General features: G+C 39.2%; 1 protein-coding gene across 2 annotated transcripts; it reads left to right on the forward strand.

The window, feature by feature from the left end:
- The first annotated feature begins 981 nt into the window (after positions 1–981).
- On the forward strand, positions 982–15518 carry LOC130927636 (aggrecan core protein-like). 2 transcript variants are annotated; one of them, XM_057853570.1, is made up of 9 exons: positions 982–1266; positions 11696–11862; positions 11925–12046; positions 12331–12470; positions 13131–13235; positions 14484–14548; positions 14631–14716; positions 14788–14965; positions 15075–15518. In XM_057853570.1, exons 1-9 carry the CDS (start codon positions 1206–1208, stop codon positions 15222–15224), a joined length of 1074 nt encoding a protein of 357 aa, XP_057709553.1. In that variant the 5' UTR covers positions 982–1205; the 3' UTR covers positions 15225–15518. The 2 variants fall into 2 exon arrangements, with proteins under 2 accessions (XP_057709553.1, XP_057709563.1); XM_057853580.1 differs by lacking the exon at positions 13131–13235 and having other exon boundaries at positions 988–1266.
- The last annotated feature ends 201 nt before the right edge of the window (positions 15519–15719 follow it).

Consider the following 15719-nt stretch of genomic DNA (forward strand, 5'->3'; position numbering starts at 1 on the left):
AAAGGGGGCCAGATTTGGTGTGATAAACATGTGGGGGGCTGACCTTGGCTGACGTCCTTTATGTTGAACAATATATTTAAGCAAATTTTAGCGAGCCATTATGTGTGTCACATTTGCTTTATTTATTTATTTTTTAATTAATAATTTCAACAATCTCGGAACTTGCCTTTGTTGCTAAGCTTTCGACTCTCGGGCTCTTGTGAAACACTGCTGCTGTAACATTAAACCAGCTTCAAGTTGCTTCAATTTCTCGCTACGTATCTTCCCTGTAATCTTTTCATACATGTCAGCGTGTCTTGTTTGGTAAAATCGCCATACATTGAACGCTTTAAAAACAGAAACTGTCTCTTTGCAAATGAGGCAAACACAGTTGTTGTGTATTTTAGTGAAGAAAAAGTCCAATTTCCACCTATCCTTGAAGCGTCGGCCGTCACAGTCAACTTTTTTTTGTTGCTTGTCGCCATTTTAGAAAATTGTGAGTAAAAGGTCACACGGAGTAATATTGCTTAGAGTAATGTTGCTTTTTAGTGGGTAAATATGAAGCACCATTTAGTGTGTAAGCTACCTCATATGCTAGTAGCAGTACTGCTGACCAATTTATTAAGTCTGTGTGCGGGCCAGACGTTATTGATTTTATGACAGAGGCTGGGGGACGAATGAAATTTGACCACGGGCCGCATTTGGTCCCCGGGCCGGACTTTGGACATGTCTGTCTTAACCATGTCTACATGCCTAAATGCACTGAGTTGCCGCCATGTGATTGGCTGATTAGAAATTAAGTGTTAACAAGCAGTTGGACATATAAGATAGATCTGTCCGTCCGTCCATCCGTCCATCCATCCATCAACTTCTGAATTACTAGCCACTGTCGTGGCAACTGACCCTTGAAAGGGTTAAATAAAAACAAAAGGAAATACGCAACAACAAAATCAAAGCTTGATTTCTCAAACAAGGGGGGCATAGTTACATGTTAGACATAGTACAGTACAAGGAGTTCTCGAACTATCTTGGATGCCCTTTGTTTTTTCAAAGACTGGCGGAAGCGCGTTGTGCGTTTGTGACAGCGCGTGCGGGAAATCACGCGTTTGCTCGGTTGGACGGCACCGCCATTCAGCCACACGAGAGTCATCAGACAGACTCACACTTGCTTGTGTTCCGTGGCATCTGGTGAATAAGCGAAGCTGCTCTCTCCGAACTCTGGAAAGATGAAGACACCAAGCTTTCTTCTATGGGCGGCCATCGCGCTTGGCGTTTGGTCTTTTAACGGTGAGTCAAAGTGAACCATATCAGGGACAGTGATTGGTGCAGTGGTCAGCATTTGAAAAGTTGTCACGTAAGATCTTCAAACTAGTTCCGGTCTTTTTGTCCTATTTATTTAATACTGCAAGGATGTAAAAAAAAAAAAAAAAATCATCGTGGATTCCGCATTTGATTGGAGGAACCTTTTTCTTTAATTTGATGTCCAACTAAGAAACATAGTACAAGTCCATCTGTATTCATTTTAATTATTTTGATTGAATTCTTGATTATTTTGTTCCGATAAATGCTTTACCCCACCTGTACATGTTGCTAGAAATGACCTTTACTTGCTGCGGGGCCTTTGTCCTCTAGTCTAGCGCCTTCAGATATGGAGGATCAAAGCTTCCAAAATTAAAAAAGCAATTGAATATATAGAGGATTGAAACCAAAACGACTATGAATACAAAGTTAAAGCGGGGGTGGCGCATGTGATCTCGGGGAAAAAAAATACTTTTTTGCCGTAGGAGAATAACGTGTACTTGCACACCCACTCAATAGGTGGCAGTGGCGCTCTCATTTTCAGAGTTCATAGTCCATTTAGCACTAGACTGTTATTTGTCATGACCATACCATGTATTTAGCATTATTTTAGCGAAAAATACTTTGATAAAAAGAATATCGGGTAAAAATATTGGAGTAGAGCAATTGAAAGAATGACAGTTTGCTGCTCTCTTCGTCGCATTTTCCTCGTTATGAATAATTCCCCCTCAATAGGCTGGAGTCTAAATCAGATGAAACCATTCTCCTGCCGACGTCATCCTCCTGTTGGGGACGCTAGAGCCCCATAATAGGTGTAGGCGTGGCTATACCTTAGATGAAAAGACTAATTTCTTGTCATCTGCGCTTTGCCAATTTGTTGTGTATAGTCGAATCGTCTCAGAATATGATTCCACTTCACATAATAATTGACTAAGATTTTTTTTATCCTGTCGTACGCACTTTAACTGTTTTCTGTTACAGACAAAACAATGTTAATATATTTCCTTCTAAGTTGTTTTACATTACTTCCCCCCCTATAATATAAAAAAGGACAATGTTATGCAGAGGTGTACTTATAATAATAGTTTTCGAGACAAATGGTACTGTTTACAGTGGCGGCAGGGGGGGAGGCGCGAAATGTTTACGTCTTTGTGGGGGGGGGGGGGCATAACAGAAAATAATTGAGAGGCACTCCTTTAGTTGAACTGTTCGCCTTTTGGTTGGTTTTGTAGATGCTAATGTTGCATAGATGCCAACGGCTAGCACTATGCTAAGGTGGATGTTATTCAAAATAAGAAAATAACGTGGACGGTATTTACCTAGGGTATTCACTTGTATTCAGGCAGGATTGCAACTGTGCATGCGCAAACCGACGCGAAAACACAATGCTTTTAAATGCTGAATCAGGTTTAATATACAAGTGTAGAGCATAAACTTAAAACTATAGCCTATTCACATCTGCAAATACAGTGCTCTGAAGCCTTTGTACAATGTTACAGTAACAATGCTTCTTCAAGGACCAGCCTCTTTTTTTTTTTTTTTATCTTCAAGGACCAGCCTCTTTTTTTTTTTTATCTTTATTTTTTAGTTAATCTGTGACTATTTGTAAAACATTTGAGAAACATTGTGTGTTATAACAAAGTCAGTAAGGTTTAAATCGTTTTTCCTTTAAATTATATCAGTGTGAATGGTCTGGACTTGCCCAAGGTTTAGTTGTTATTGAATAGTGTTATGGGGTCTTTTTTTATGTGTGCACATTTGTTGCTTGGACCGGGGTATGCCCAACCGATTTAGAAAAAAAGTATTTCTATAGTCAAATGTATTACATACATTTCCATACCTGCCATCAACGCAACGAAATGACGTCGATTTGCGCAGCAGCAATCTGTCGTGATCTGGTCGGCTGTCACAATCGGGTAGTGACCATCCCTAACGCTGAATGCAAGTGCTAGTGCCGTTGGCTCTTGACCTCGTACACGCGGTGCCGCGCATTCGCTTTGCTCCGGAGGCTTTAACGACTCAACACACAACTGCAGAGTCTGAGGCATAAGCGGAGCCGAAAAGTGCCATTGCGTATATGATTTTCAAATTTAGTTTGCCGTTAAAATATTGTCGATAAAAGATGTAAAGCAATAAAACAAACAGCAAAAAAATGAATGAAATGAACAAAAAAAGCTATTTTTATAACGGGTGAAAATTTTTTTTTCGAACAGATCATGTGACTAGCACCTTAGAAGGTCATTTGCTTTGCTTAGCCAAAACCACCCGAGGACCAAAGAGGCGAGACGGATATACGTAATTTTTTCTAACCTAAGCTTTCAAAAATTGTATCCCCTGGCCGCTGGAGCGCACACATACACACACTTACACACATGCACCCCCCCCCCCACACCTACACACACATTAATGACTGTATGTCAACTTAAACAATTAAATGAAGCAAGAAAAGAACCACAGTTATATATGTATTTTGGACATCTACGTTTATTAAACCGGAGAAACTCCAAACAGGACTTGAATTATAGTCAGGGGTCCACATATTTTTTTGCCCAGGTTCTCAGATGAGGACCTGGAGAGGAGACTTGGTCCTCATTAGGGAAAGGAATTGATAGGATTTTTACGATTCCGATTCCATTATCGATATTGCTTAACGATTCGATTCTTTATCGATTCTCTTATCGATTCTAATTTGGGGAAAAAGAACAAACGTTTTGATTGGCATTGAGTTTGTTTAATCAGAAGTCACAACCTTACAAACTCACAACGAGATCAAAAGAGGCCCTGTCATTACCCGACCGTGACGGGCGCATCGATTGTGACGGTTGCTACTGCGCACGCCCAGATCGACGCCATTTTCTCCCGAGCAATGACGGGAGATATAGACATATACGTGATAGACTCAATGATCGAAATACATTTAAAATGTTTTTTTTTTTTAAATCGGTAGGGCATTTGAGGTACACCCTGATCCAAGCAATGCATGTGTACACAAAAAGAAAACCTTAAGACTTTATTTAATCATGAATAAATCTTAGGCAGGCCTCGATTGGATCTGCGCATGCGCGTAGTGCACCGTCCCCACTTGAGCCACGATGCCTCAAGAGTGATTTATGTGGTAGATTCTGACATATAAAAAATCATTAATCAACCTAAAGACAAATCGAAGAATAGTGAATTTTTATGTCTGAATCTCTTGCGTTTATAAGCGTAAAGCCTTTGAAGGAAGTGACGTAGTGCAGTCACGTGAGAGACGGTCGCGATCGGGTAGCTATCTGCGCATGCGTGTTAAAGTTCTTCGTTTTTTTTTTTTTTTATTAATCGCGAATTTTAGTGCATATTGCCATCTACTGTATACAAATGTACATCATCTACAGTTTGCCTCCACCCTTATCTCTCTATCAATATAGTAATAATAATTCTTTAAAACAATTGAAAAAGTGCTTTCCTTACATACTTAAATGTCTTCCCCTCCCCTCACCCCCAGTAACCCCTTCAGAGACCATTCACGCTGGTTAAATTTAAAAGAAAAACTTTAAACCTTACGGACTTTGTTATAACATACGTTTCTCAATGGTATTACAAATAGAAATTGTTATTGTAATAATGTACGAAGGCTTCAGAGTCCTAGATTTGTATGGTGAGTATAGTTTAGTCCTTAACAGTAACAATTAAAAACAGCCTCTATTTTGACTTTTTTATATTTAGTATATATACAAAATTTTGTTAAAGCCCATGTTATGATTTAATTCTGCAGCTAAATCCAACAATAAAATGTTTTTGTTTTGTATGTATTTTGGTATATTCGTAGTTTCATGTAATTTGCTGTGATTATAAAAAACAAAACATTATCACTGTCAAATTTATTATTGTAATATTTCGACCATTTTATAAGGATTCAAGGATTTTTATTGTCTCATCAGTTCACATTTACATGTTAATGGTGAGAAATTAGAACTCAGGTCCCGTTTTAAAAGCCAATATAAACGGAGAGTGAGTATAAAAGAGCAAAATTATAAGGTGCATACAAAAATAACAAGCAAGAAAGACAAAAAGGCTGGATAGAAGTATAAAAATATGTAACTACTAAAACAATTTAGCAGTTGGCTGACTTGGGCTTGTTAGGGGCTAAGATGTGCGTGAGGTATATAGACATGATCATAGTAGTCCAGTAATATTGGGGGTCTACGGAGCATGGCAAGAGTTCAACAGTCTGACAGCTTTAGGGAAGAACAACAGAAAATTTATGATAACACTGAAATCTATGTGGCAGTCATTCAATAGTCCAAAATACATAATACAAACCTACAAATGCATAAATATAATTAGAAATACTCTTGAGGATAAACAGTAGAGAAGGTGAATAAACAAATAAAAGCTGTAAGGTGACAGTTATTGCTGTATTAAATTTAGGAAAAAAATAAGTTTCATCGGAAAGCATCCAATGATTATGCCGTAGATTGAAGAAAACAAAATGCATTAAGCTGAAATAGTTTTAATGTGCATGTGTAGAACAAACTCAAACAAAAACATTTAAGTTTAATGCATTGGACAGCAGTAATAACTGCAGTATTCTATCAAATTCAATTCAATATATTAAAAAAAATAAATAAAAAAAATAAAAATTGTGCGACCTTGGTGGCAGGGGGACGGGTCCCGATAAGCTTCTGCTTTTTCCGTCTCCTTTGTCATGTTGATGATGATGATGATGATGAGGAGGATGATGATGACAATGACAATAAATTCAAAAAAATCCTGTAGGTGTTTCCTCCTCGCAGTAAAACGCTGTTACTTTACCCCTTTTCTCCTCTCCAACAAATCCTATAAAAGAACATAAAAACACTGAGAAATACCGTTTCCAAGCACTGTGGCTTTTCCACCATGTCTATGCTATGTTGAGATATTAAGTGTCTCTAATGACACCAAGATAAGCTTCCACAGTGCAACTCACCTCGTGGGGATTGTTTGAACTGCTCCCCATACCCATGGCAGATCTCAATGGTGTACATGTTGTAATACTCTCTCCTGAATTCTGCACAGAACCTGCTCCATGTCCAGACACCTGAGGGATTAAAAAAAAAAAAAAAAAAAATCACATTTACATATATAGCTTGTAGACAAATGTGACAACAGCACAAAAAAAGTACATGTAATTGCATTTTACTGAAGTACTTACTGTTAAGCCATTTAAAATGTGCCCGTCTTCTGAAGGAGTCTCGAGAACCAAGGTCTCTGATTCTGGAGCACACAAGAGCCAATGTGCATATAGCACAGTCACCTTTCCGAAGGACAACTTTTTCATGTATGTTGGCAGTCAATACTTCTGACAAATGTAAAATATAGGTGAGCCAACAATGAAAAAGTATCACATTTATTAAAAAACAAACGTTTAACTGTTTAAAATGTAATTGGCTTCTCATGACAATTACTAAACTCCCTGTGCAATACTGCCTCATTGGGCCCTGCCTCTGATTATAATTACTAGTATAGCAGTTATGTCCTCAATTTAGATCAAAGGAAATTATGTCCAGGATTAGGCAGCTGTCAGTGTCATCCTCAACCTTTCAAAGAAAACATAATTTACACATGACATGCAGGTGAACGTTATTACCAGGTAAGCCATCAACTGCAGTGATGACCATTCCCCTTATCAACATTGATTGATTATCTTGTAGTTTTCTTTTACCTGTCTGATTGAAGTTTAGTAAGATATAGAGGGGGTTGCCTTTGGAACCCTGAAGACAGGCTGTAGCGTTCCCTGAAGAATAGGGGACGCTTTCTCTGTCCAGAAGGCAAATCTGTGCCCATGCCTTTAAAAAGAAATGCAAATAAATCCATGCCCAATACCTCCCAATGTTCTTTGACATAAGTGTCACAAAATGAAAAACAGACCACCAAAAAGGCTTTAAAAATGTGACAATATTTGATAATTTTTCAGAAATAAAAAAAAAATATTATTTACAATATTTCTACAATTCTGAAAAGCAGGATGGTCTAATATTGTAATGTCTGTTGAGAAGTGAAAACAATCCATTTGTGCTTCAATATAAATCATTACTTTAGATGAAATAAATTTCATGTAACGCTTCTGATTTAACTTAGTTGCTCAATTAAGGCATTTACCCAATCATTGATGTCCTGAATCATTGTTGGCCAATAGAAGCTAGAAATGGCTTTGTTGCGGGTGCCCTCGACGCCGCTCTAGTTCTCAGTACCAGGGTTATTTTGACACTCCATGAGGATAGTCTGCTTCCCCTTTGACTTGATGACCAGGCGCATATATTTTATTTTGGGGTCTTTTATCTGTTGGACGAAAATTAAAAAAGCAAAGAGATTCTTAAAATTCAGTAGATTAAAATGACCACCACCTGACAGAGATCAATAATAATAAATAAATAAATAAATAAAACTCAGCTCTGGACCTTCTCCCACCTGACATTCACAACAGTTTCACTTATTTTTATTTTAACATCTCATACCTTTCTCATTTTCTACTTAAAAAACAAAAATAGAAAAAGTGCCTCTTTTTTTCAATTATTTAAATATCTTTATAAATAGCTTATGGAGCTGCGTTTTTTAAATGGCATAATGGATGGATGGATGGATAAAAAATAGTCACTTGGCCTATAAAGGATTTAAAAAACGTAGAGGCTCATATATTCATGACCCTCTTTTCAGACTTATAACACAAATTGCCAGTATAACATCAGTTTTACTTACCTTTAACAATGAAATCACGCACCATTCGTCGAATCTTACGGCGCCCCACTTGAGTAGTTAGAAGCGTTCCGTCGACCAGGTACCTTGGAAGATGCTAGGTATCCACATTCATCTTCTCGGATCACTCGAAGTATCTATTAAGACATATTCAAGCATTTCATGCCACTCGAAGCTAGCGGCGTACACACACGCATAAAAAACCCTCAATGTCCGAGCCTAACGCATAAATCTATATCTCCCGTCATCCCTTGGGAGAAAATGGCGTTGATCTACGCGTGCGCAGTAGCAAACCGTCACAATCGATGCACCCGTCACGATCGGGTAATGACACCCGTCACGATCGGGTAATGACAACAGCTGTCATGTAACACACAGAATCACGTTTGGAGAACTTCCTATAGACCCTACCCACCGACGTCACAAAATCACGTGCTCGCTGTATGGTTCCGCCCCCTTGTCCGTCATTTTGTGTCTGTATTATCAATGGTCTCAATTGATCGAGCAATTTATAATGCATTTCATGGAAGACCCGGTGCTTTCGGATGCCGTAAACTCACTTGATGCGTTGCATAAAAGGCGTTATGTGGAAAAGCTTCAGTTTATCCATTCGCCAGATCCATATTTGATGCCTAAATCGATGTTTTTCGACGCGCTGTCTCCGCCGTATTTGCCTGACATCTGCTAGCTACCCTGATATGTACAACTATCTTGTCCACACAAAATCAGCCTATTCTCACGAAAGTTTGAAAAACTTTAAGAGCTTGGAGGCTTATAAATACTTCGTTGCTGGTTGGGTGAAACAGGTCCTCGTCCACGAAAATTCGGCAGGAATCTTATCTTGTGCTTGGAAAGGTGAGTTACGAAATTTTCAATTCAAAATCTTTTGTTATTGCTAACATCCAGTGTCAAGTCTAATGTATTTCATGTCGTTTGTCAATGTTAGGGCTTTTAATGTTTATATGGTTTAGCGATAGCACTCTCACTACATACATACGTGTATGTTGTCGGCGATTAGCCTCGCAATGATCTTAATTGTGGTTGTCAGCCCACAACCCTCTAAATATATATTAAATGCATCTTACCAGATATAAAATGACTACTACATAATCTGTGGTAATCGTTTGGAGCCCAGTTTTCTCGTCGAATTGCAGCAGCCCATCTCGCTCTCTTCTCTCCGGGTCTCTCGGAATCCGGTAGAACTTCAAGTCTCTCCGTCTTCTCCGTCTATCTTCTCTGTTATTGCAACCGACCTCCACACACGCCTTCACCATTTTGATTATTAATGTTAACGAGCAGAAAAACACGTCGTAAATAGGAGGAATGTACGTAGCCGTAACAGGTAAACATGATGTGTTGACGGACAATTGGGCGGCACCAGTCAGGAGGAAGGAGTTGTGACGTCACGTGGGTAGGGTCTATTTGCATTCTTCTTCTACTGTTTTGGCGGAAACAATAATTAAACCGGCCACAAGATGGGGCGCTTTAGCAACTGATAAAGATGGTACAATATAGGAAACATAACATACATTCTGTATAATACTGATGATCAGTGTTGTTAATCTTACTGAAAAAAAGTAATTAATTATAGTTACAAATTACTTCTCTCAAAAAGTAATTGCGTTAGTAACTCAATTACCTGAATGTAAGAGTAATTAGTTACTTGGCAAAGTAATTGGTGATAATTACTTTTTTTTTCCTCAAAAAAAAAAAAAAAAAAAAAACATTGGCCACACTATGTGAAGTTTTTTTGTGAAGGTTTTTGGTACAATTGGCCCGAGCCCAATTCTTTACCCTAATTTACCCTTTACCCTGAATCAACTGTTAAAAGTTGTTAAAATTGCTCCCATTATTGCATTAGTTCCCTTCTCTCTACTTTCGACATATGAAAATTTTAAAACTGTGTCATCATTTAAAGATAGATTCAAGTCAAGATTTTGCCGATTTAGAAGTATTTTAGATAAAAAGTTACTTAGGTTCGCTAGGAAGGTTCTCTACAACAGAGCCGTCCTAAAAAGTCTACTGCTTTAAGATGGCGGCTGTCTACTAACTCATTTAGTGCCATGTCTGTCATTTTGCATCTAGTTATATCTATGTACAGTACATGTGATATCTACCATGTCTACCATATCTACCATAACATGCGGCGTAGTTTGTACTAGCTATCGGCTACAACATGTATTATTGGAGCTACCTAGCATCGCGTTTGCTCGGCGTCACAACTTTCTTGCCTCCTCCCTACTCCTGCTCTGCTCTGTCGTCTCGGTGAGTCCGTCTCCCTCAGACTTTTCGACCAGTATAGTAACGCATGACTTTCCGTCCTCAGTAACGGTAACGGCGTTGGCAAGATAAAAAAAGTAATTAATTAGATTACCCACTACTGAAAAAAATAACGCCGTTAGTAACGCCGTTATATTGTAACGCCGTTATTAGCAACACTGCTGATGACGTTGTCAAGGATTGTTTTGTGTTCTAATGTCTTGTGTGTTAAATATGATATGATGGGGGGAAAAAACAAAAAAACGCTAATTTTCAACTTATTATTATGAATATTCTTGTATGTTAATTTTATTGTTGACACTGCGTTTCGGGGTCATCAACATGTTGTGCCCCCCGTGCCCCAAAAGTCAAACTCCGCCTATGGTCTCAGGGTGCAGTCAAACAATCGGGAAAAGCTTTAATGAATGAGGCACACGCGTTTAAGGATCTGACTCCAATACGTATCTCACGTTTTACGATCTCGTGGGCGTTTAACCATTGAAGCCATTGATGAACATTTTTGGGGTTGTCTGTGACTTCCTCTAATTTGATTATCAAAGGCTTGAGGAGACTAAGAAGTGGAAATGTTACACCGACAACAATTGAGATAAGTGGGCTTACTTTTCCGAAGCCAAATGGTATACATAAAACTAATCAGAATGTGATTGCATGATTGATATGAATGAGGATAAATAAAGGGCTACATTAAGCATACACATGTACATATAAAAGTAAGTACATACCACAGCTAATGCTAATAGTCGTCTGCAACAGCTGGCATTTGCTCCTCGTTGGATTTGGTGAGAACTAGCTTGTTACCAGTTTTGTGCCTTTTTTATTTTACTTGGTTGTGTACAGGCAGGCATTAGCAAGTTGATCGCTGCACTTGATTGTCCATTGGCCAATAGATGATGAGTTTAACACATTTAGGACCGCTCTCTCATTTGAATAACATTTTTCCTTCTGTATGTTGTATGATGACGATAAAATCCATCTATACGAGAGCAGAGCGCTTTTATTGATATTTAAACAGTGTATTTCCAAATTTCCGTTTTTATCTTTCATTTCTCATTTTTAAATCTTATGTATTTTGGTATTTATATTCATTTTTATTTTTGATTGATTCATTTAGTTTGATTTTGGCAGCTTTGGCCCTCCGTATTCAGAGGGCAGCGCTTAGAACGGCAGCCTCAGAGCTTTCGCGCACCACAAGTGTCAAGTTATGGGCAAATTCACCAAAAAGACCCCGAAGGCCTTCAACAAATTGTTGACGTCAAAATGTTGGTGAACAGTAAATTAATTACATTTTAGAAATAATTTTTGAAAGTAAAACTCAATTAGTCACTTAAATGAATAAAAAAATAAAAGAAAAGAAAAAAACCTTGAGGACTGCACTAAAATGATCATTATCAAAGTTGCTGTATCTGCATTATTTTTGCAATAGGATTGCTATGTGAGGAGGACGAGCACTGTCCGTCAGGATGGCATGAGTTCAACGGCAATTGTTACTACTTTTCCAAAGATGGGGAGGAAAAAGCGTGGAATTTGGCCAAAGATGACTGTTCAACCAAGGGAGGCCACCTGGCCATCATCCGCAACGTCGAGGAGGCGGTAAGTAAGGCCCCCTGCCTCGCTCTGTCCTAATAAATTGTGCGCGATGCCATTTCTTGTAGGAATGGCTGGGATCTCAAATCAACAAAACTTATAACACGAGATACAACTACTGGATTGGCTTGACGGACAACTTTGTTGACGGAGAGTGGAAGTGGATCGACGGGACTTCTTTGAACGAAAGGCTAGCTTACCCGCACACCCTAACTGATAAGCACCACTAAATTCTATCGTTTGCCTTATTTTTTTTAGGTTGCGGGTGCATGTCAAGACAGATTATTTGGATGCCATTTTAAGGATACAACTTCTCTAGACATAAAGTATTTTTAGTTACGCCTAACAATTTGGTAAAATGTAAAAGCTCTTGCTTTGTACATGCGAATGACACGGCCCGAAAAAGCATTTATTTAGTACACAGGAGCGGATGCTATTTGGCGGGACTTCTGTGTGAAAGCTGCTTCTGTGTAGGAACTGGCAGCCAGGTCAGCCTAACCACTTATACGGAGATCGGGACTGTGGTGCGACGAGGGGCTGGAACGGTCGCTGGAAGAGGGCCTTGAATTTTGAATGCTTCGTGATTCGTCCCTACATCTGCAAGCGTTGCCAAGGTGAGTCTTCAGATTGTTGGTGCCTTCTGTTAGCACGTAACTACATTGAAATGACTCCAGGGGTACTACTACGGGATCGGTTCTCGAGACCAGGAAACGAGGTTTCAAATGGTCAGCGCTCAACCCAAATGTGACTGTCATGTACAGTAGAAGCAACTTGAATGCAGCCCACCCGTGGAGCGTCAAGCGCAAGACCCAATAGGAAGGCAGATTGAAAGCCGGCTAATTTGCATTGTGTGTTACTCAAGTAATAGTGGCGTCACTTCAAAATAGTATTAATCAAGCAAAAGTAATACTAGTCATCCAAAGCATTAACACCAATATTGATTGAAAAGAGTACTCAAGTAATGAGTTCTGAGTAACTACTGGCAACATCTGATATGTTTTAAACACAGGTACAGTGGTATGAAATAATGTCTGAATTAGGAATTTCTCACATTTCTGCATAAAATCCCCGTCAAATGTTATCTGATCCTTATCAAAATAACACAGATGACAAAAGTGTCTGCTTTAACTAAAAACACCTAAACACGTATAGGTTTTCATATTTTAATGAGGATAGTATGCAAACAATGACAGAAAGGGGGAAATAAGTAAGTGAACCATCACAATCACATTGAATAATTTGATTTTTAGAGATGGTTTTGTGTCCTTTCCCAGCTTCATACAAATCGACAATCCTTGATCGCAGGTCTTCAGACAACTCTTTTGGCCGAGCCATGATGCACATCAGACAATGTTTCTCATCAAGACAATTCTTACCAGGTGTGTGTTTTATATTGGGCAGGGCAGCTTTAAACAGCTCAACAGTGATTGGGCACACACAAATGACTTGTTTGGTAAAAATTGGTTTCAATTGCTCTTTAAGTCTCCATAGGAAGAGGGTTCTTTTACCTATTTTTCGTCCTTCTGTCATTATTTGCATGCTATTCTCATTAAAATACGAAAACCTAGAAATGTTAGGGTGGTTTTAGTTAAAGCAGCCACTGTTTTTACATCTTTGTTATTTTGTCATAGGTTAGATCACATCTGGTGGGGATTTTATGCAGAAATGTGAGAAATTCCAAAAGTTTCAGATACTTTTTCATACCACTCTTATTATTATCTTGTATCATGACCTTTTACATGACCATATGAGGCCAAAAATAAAAACGCAAAAATAGAATCTTGAGGATGACTCTTATTATTATTGTTGTGACATCAGCAAGGAAGTTGCCAGCTTCTTCAGGTTTTTTAATCATGTATTTCAAAACGTGCAACACAGCAGGGCTACTGTGCGCCACAGCCGACGCCAACAATAACAACAACATGGAAAGAGTGAAAACTACCGCCACATTAGAACCCAATTCATCATAACTTATTATTATTATTATTATTCTGAATTGTATTTATAATATATTTATTTTGCTATGTGCAATTGCTAATCACAATTCTACCTGCAGTATTAAGGATTTGGGGTAGGTTTTTGGGCTGTGGCATGAATTACAGCGTATTCTTACAGAGAAAATCCCGCTCGACATATGACCATTTCAACATACAAACAAGGTCCTGGAATGAATAAATCCGTATGTAGAGCTGTACTGGGTTTCCCACCTCCCGTTGCCGGAATTCCGTACACCCCACCCTGCCTAATCACGACCTCCTCTTTCTCTTCGGTTACCAGAACCCCCACATGTAAATTACCATAGCACCACTATATTCTTAAGTTGCATAGGTGTTTAATAATGTTATTTTTTGTTCTTTTTGTCCACCTAAGATCCCATTCTTTTCCTTAATAAATAGAAAATAATGAACAACCACAATGGGAGTCTTATCAAATGTGGCACATTAAACTGTTCAGACCATAAGGAGACTCAGATTCCCAGTGTCTCAGCAGCCTGAACAGGGCATGTTCAAAAAAAAAAAAAAAACTGAATAAATGGAACGCGTTGCTACCCACCTCTGTCACACATACCTGAAATCTCTGTTCCTCGTTTTCTTGACTTATCCTTTTGTTTGTTCTCCAAAAACCAGATGGCGATGCGATTGTGTACAATGGCATCAAAGGCACCTGCAATCTTCAACTGGCCGTGTACCCGGTGAGTTGAGGATTGAAAGCAGAATTGTTGCCCACAGCGTGCAGCACTTGGTTCATACCACACTGCCTTTACGTGTACGCAGAAAGTTTTAGAAGTGCTGCTCGAGGAGCGTCTGCGCCCGGGCCGCATCATTGTCATCCAAGGACATGTCCCTCAGAATGCAACTAAGTACTTGTCCACATCCCCCTCAAACACGTGTTGTGGCTCACTGTTAACATGGCCACTTGTTTGCATTGCAGATTTATCATCCACCTGTCCTTGGGCCACGGTAAAGACACCCCGGTCCGCATAGAAGTGGATTTCAAAGATGGGGACCTTGAACTGTTGACCCGCGTTGGTAGTCATGTTGGCGGAGAATATGTCAACGAGTTCATCAAGGATGATTACTTCCCCTTTGTAGCCGGAAGTGAATTTGAGGTCATTGTCATTTTACGCACGCATCCATTAAAAAAATGTGGTTGGTCAGGGCTTCTTCCTGTGTCTGCTGCAGCCTTCTCGGGAGCAATGATAGTGCATTCTCTTTCAGATGACCATCGAGTGCCGCAAAGACATTTTCCTCTTGACCGTCGGCGACAACTACAACGTGCAATACAACAATGTTGGTTATGAACTGCGCGACATCCACAGGCTGTTGGTGGAGAGAGATGTGACGGTCACCGCTGTCAGGCTGATTTGAGGCAAAAATGGAGGTGCTACTTCCTGTCGGGATGTCGACGAAGTGACGACGCTTAACCTAAAATTAAACCTAACCTTTGTGTTTGCAAAAATCTATGATGTAACATCAGATTATTTGAATTTTTGACAGTTTTGACTACACGGCAGCATGTGTAACGAATTGCATTCATATTAAGGCTCCAGTTTGTGGATGAATTTAACACTCAGTCTTGTCAAACATCAAAATGAGTCGAATGGTACCACTTTTATCAGGGCTTTCTCACACGATCAAAATAAAGGAATGTGTAAAATCTCATTCAGTTTGTTTGAAATCCGCATTATTAACTTTTTTTATTTTGTCAGTAGCTGCATAGAGATCCACATTAGCGGGTGACTGGACAACCAACTAGTCTTACTGGGGTACACTGACAATAGTTTACCTCCCCACACTGGATTGTGTTCTGTTGGGAGCTGTTTAGGCATTGAGAATAGTTAATCTGAGGAAGATAGTTTGCCA

This window comes from Corythoichthys intestinalis, chromosome 1 (genome assembly GCF_030265065.1).
Source record: "Corythoichthys intestinalis isolate RoL2023-P3 chromosome 1, ASM3026506v1, whole genome shotgun sequence".
NCBI classification, from domain to species: Eukaryota; Metazoa; Chordata; class Actinopteri; order Syngnathiformes; family Syngnathidae; genus Corythoichthys; species Corythoichthys intestinalis.

What these genes read in the sequence shown, in the direction of transcription:
- LOC130927636 (XM_057853570.1), top strand. Translation starts at nt 1,206, where the DNA reads ATGAAGACACCAAGCTTTCTTCTATGGGCGGCCATCGCGCTTGGCGTT. An exon ending in TGGCGTTTGGTCTTTTAACG is followed by an intron (nt 1,267 to 11,695) that starts GTGAGTCAAAGT and finishes TTTTTGCAATAG; the next exon opens with GATTGCTATGTGAGGAGGAC. An exon ending in ATCAAGACAATTCTTACCAG is followed by an intron (nt 13,236 to 14,483) that starts GTGTGTGTTTTA and finishes TCCAAAAACCAG; the next exon opens with ATGGCGATGCGATTGTGTAC.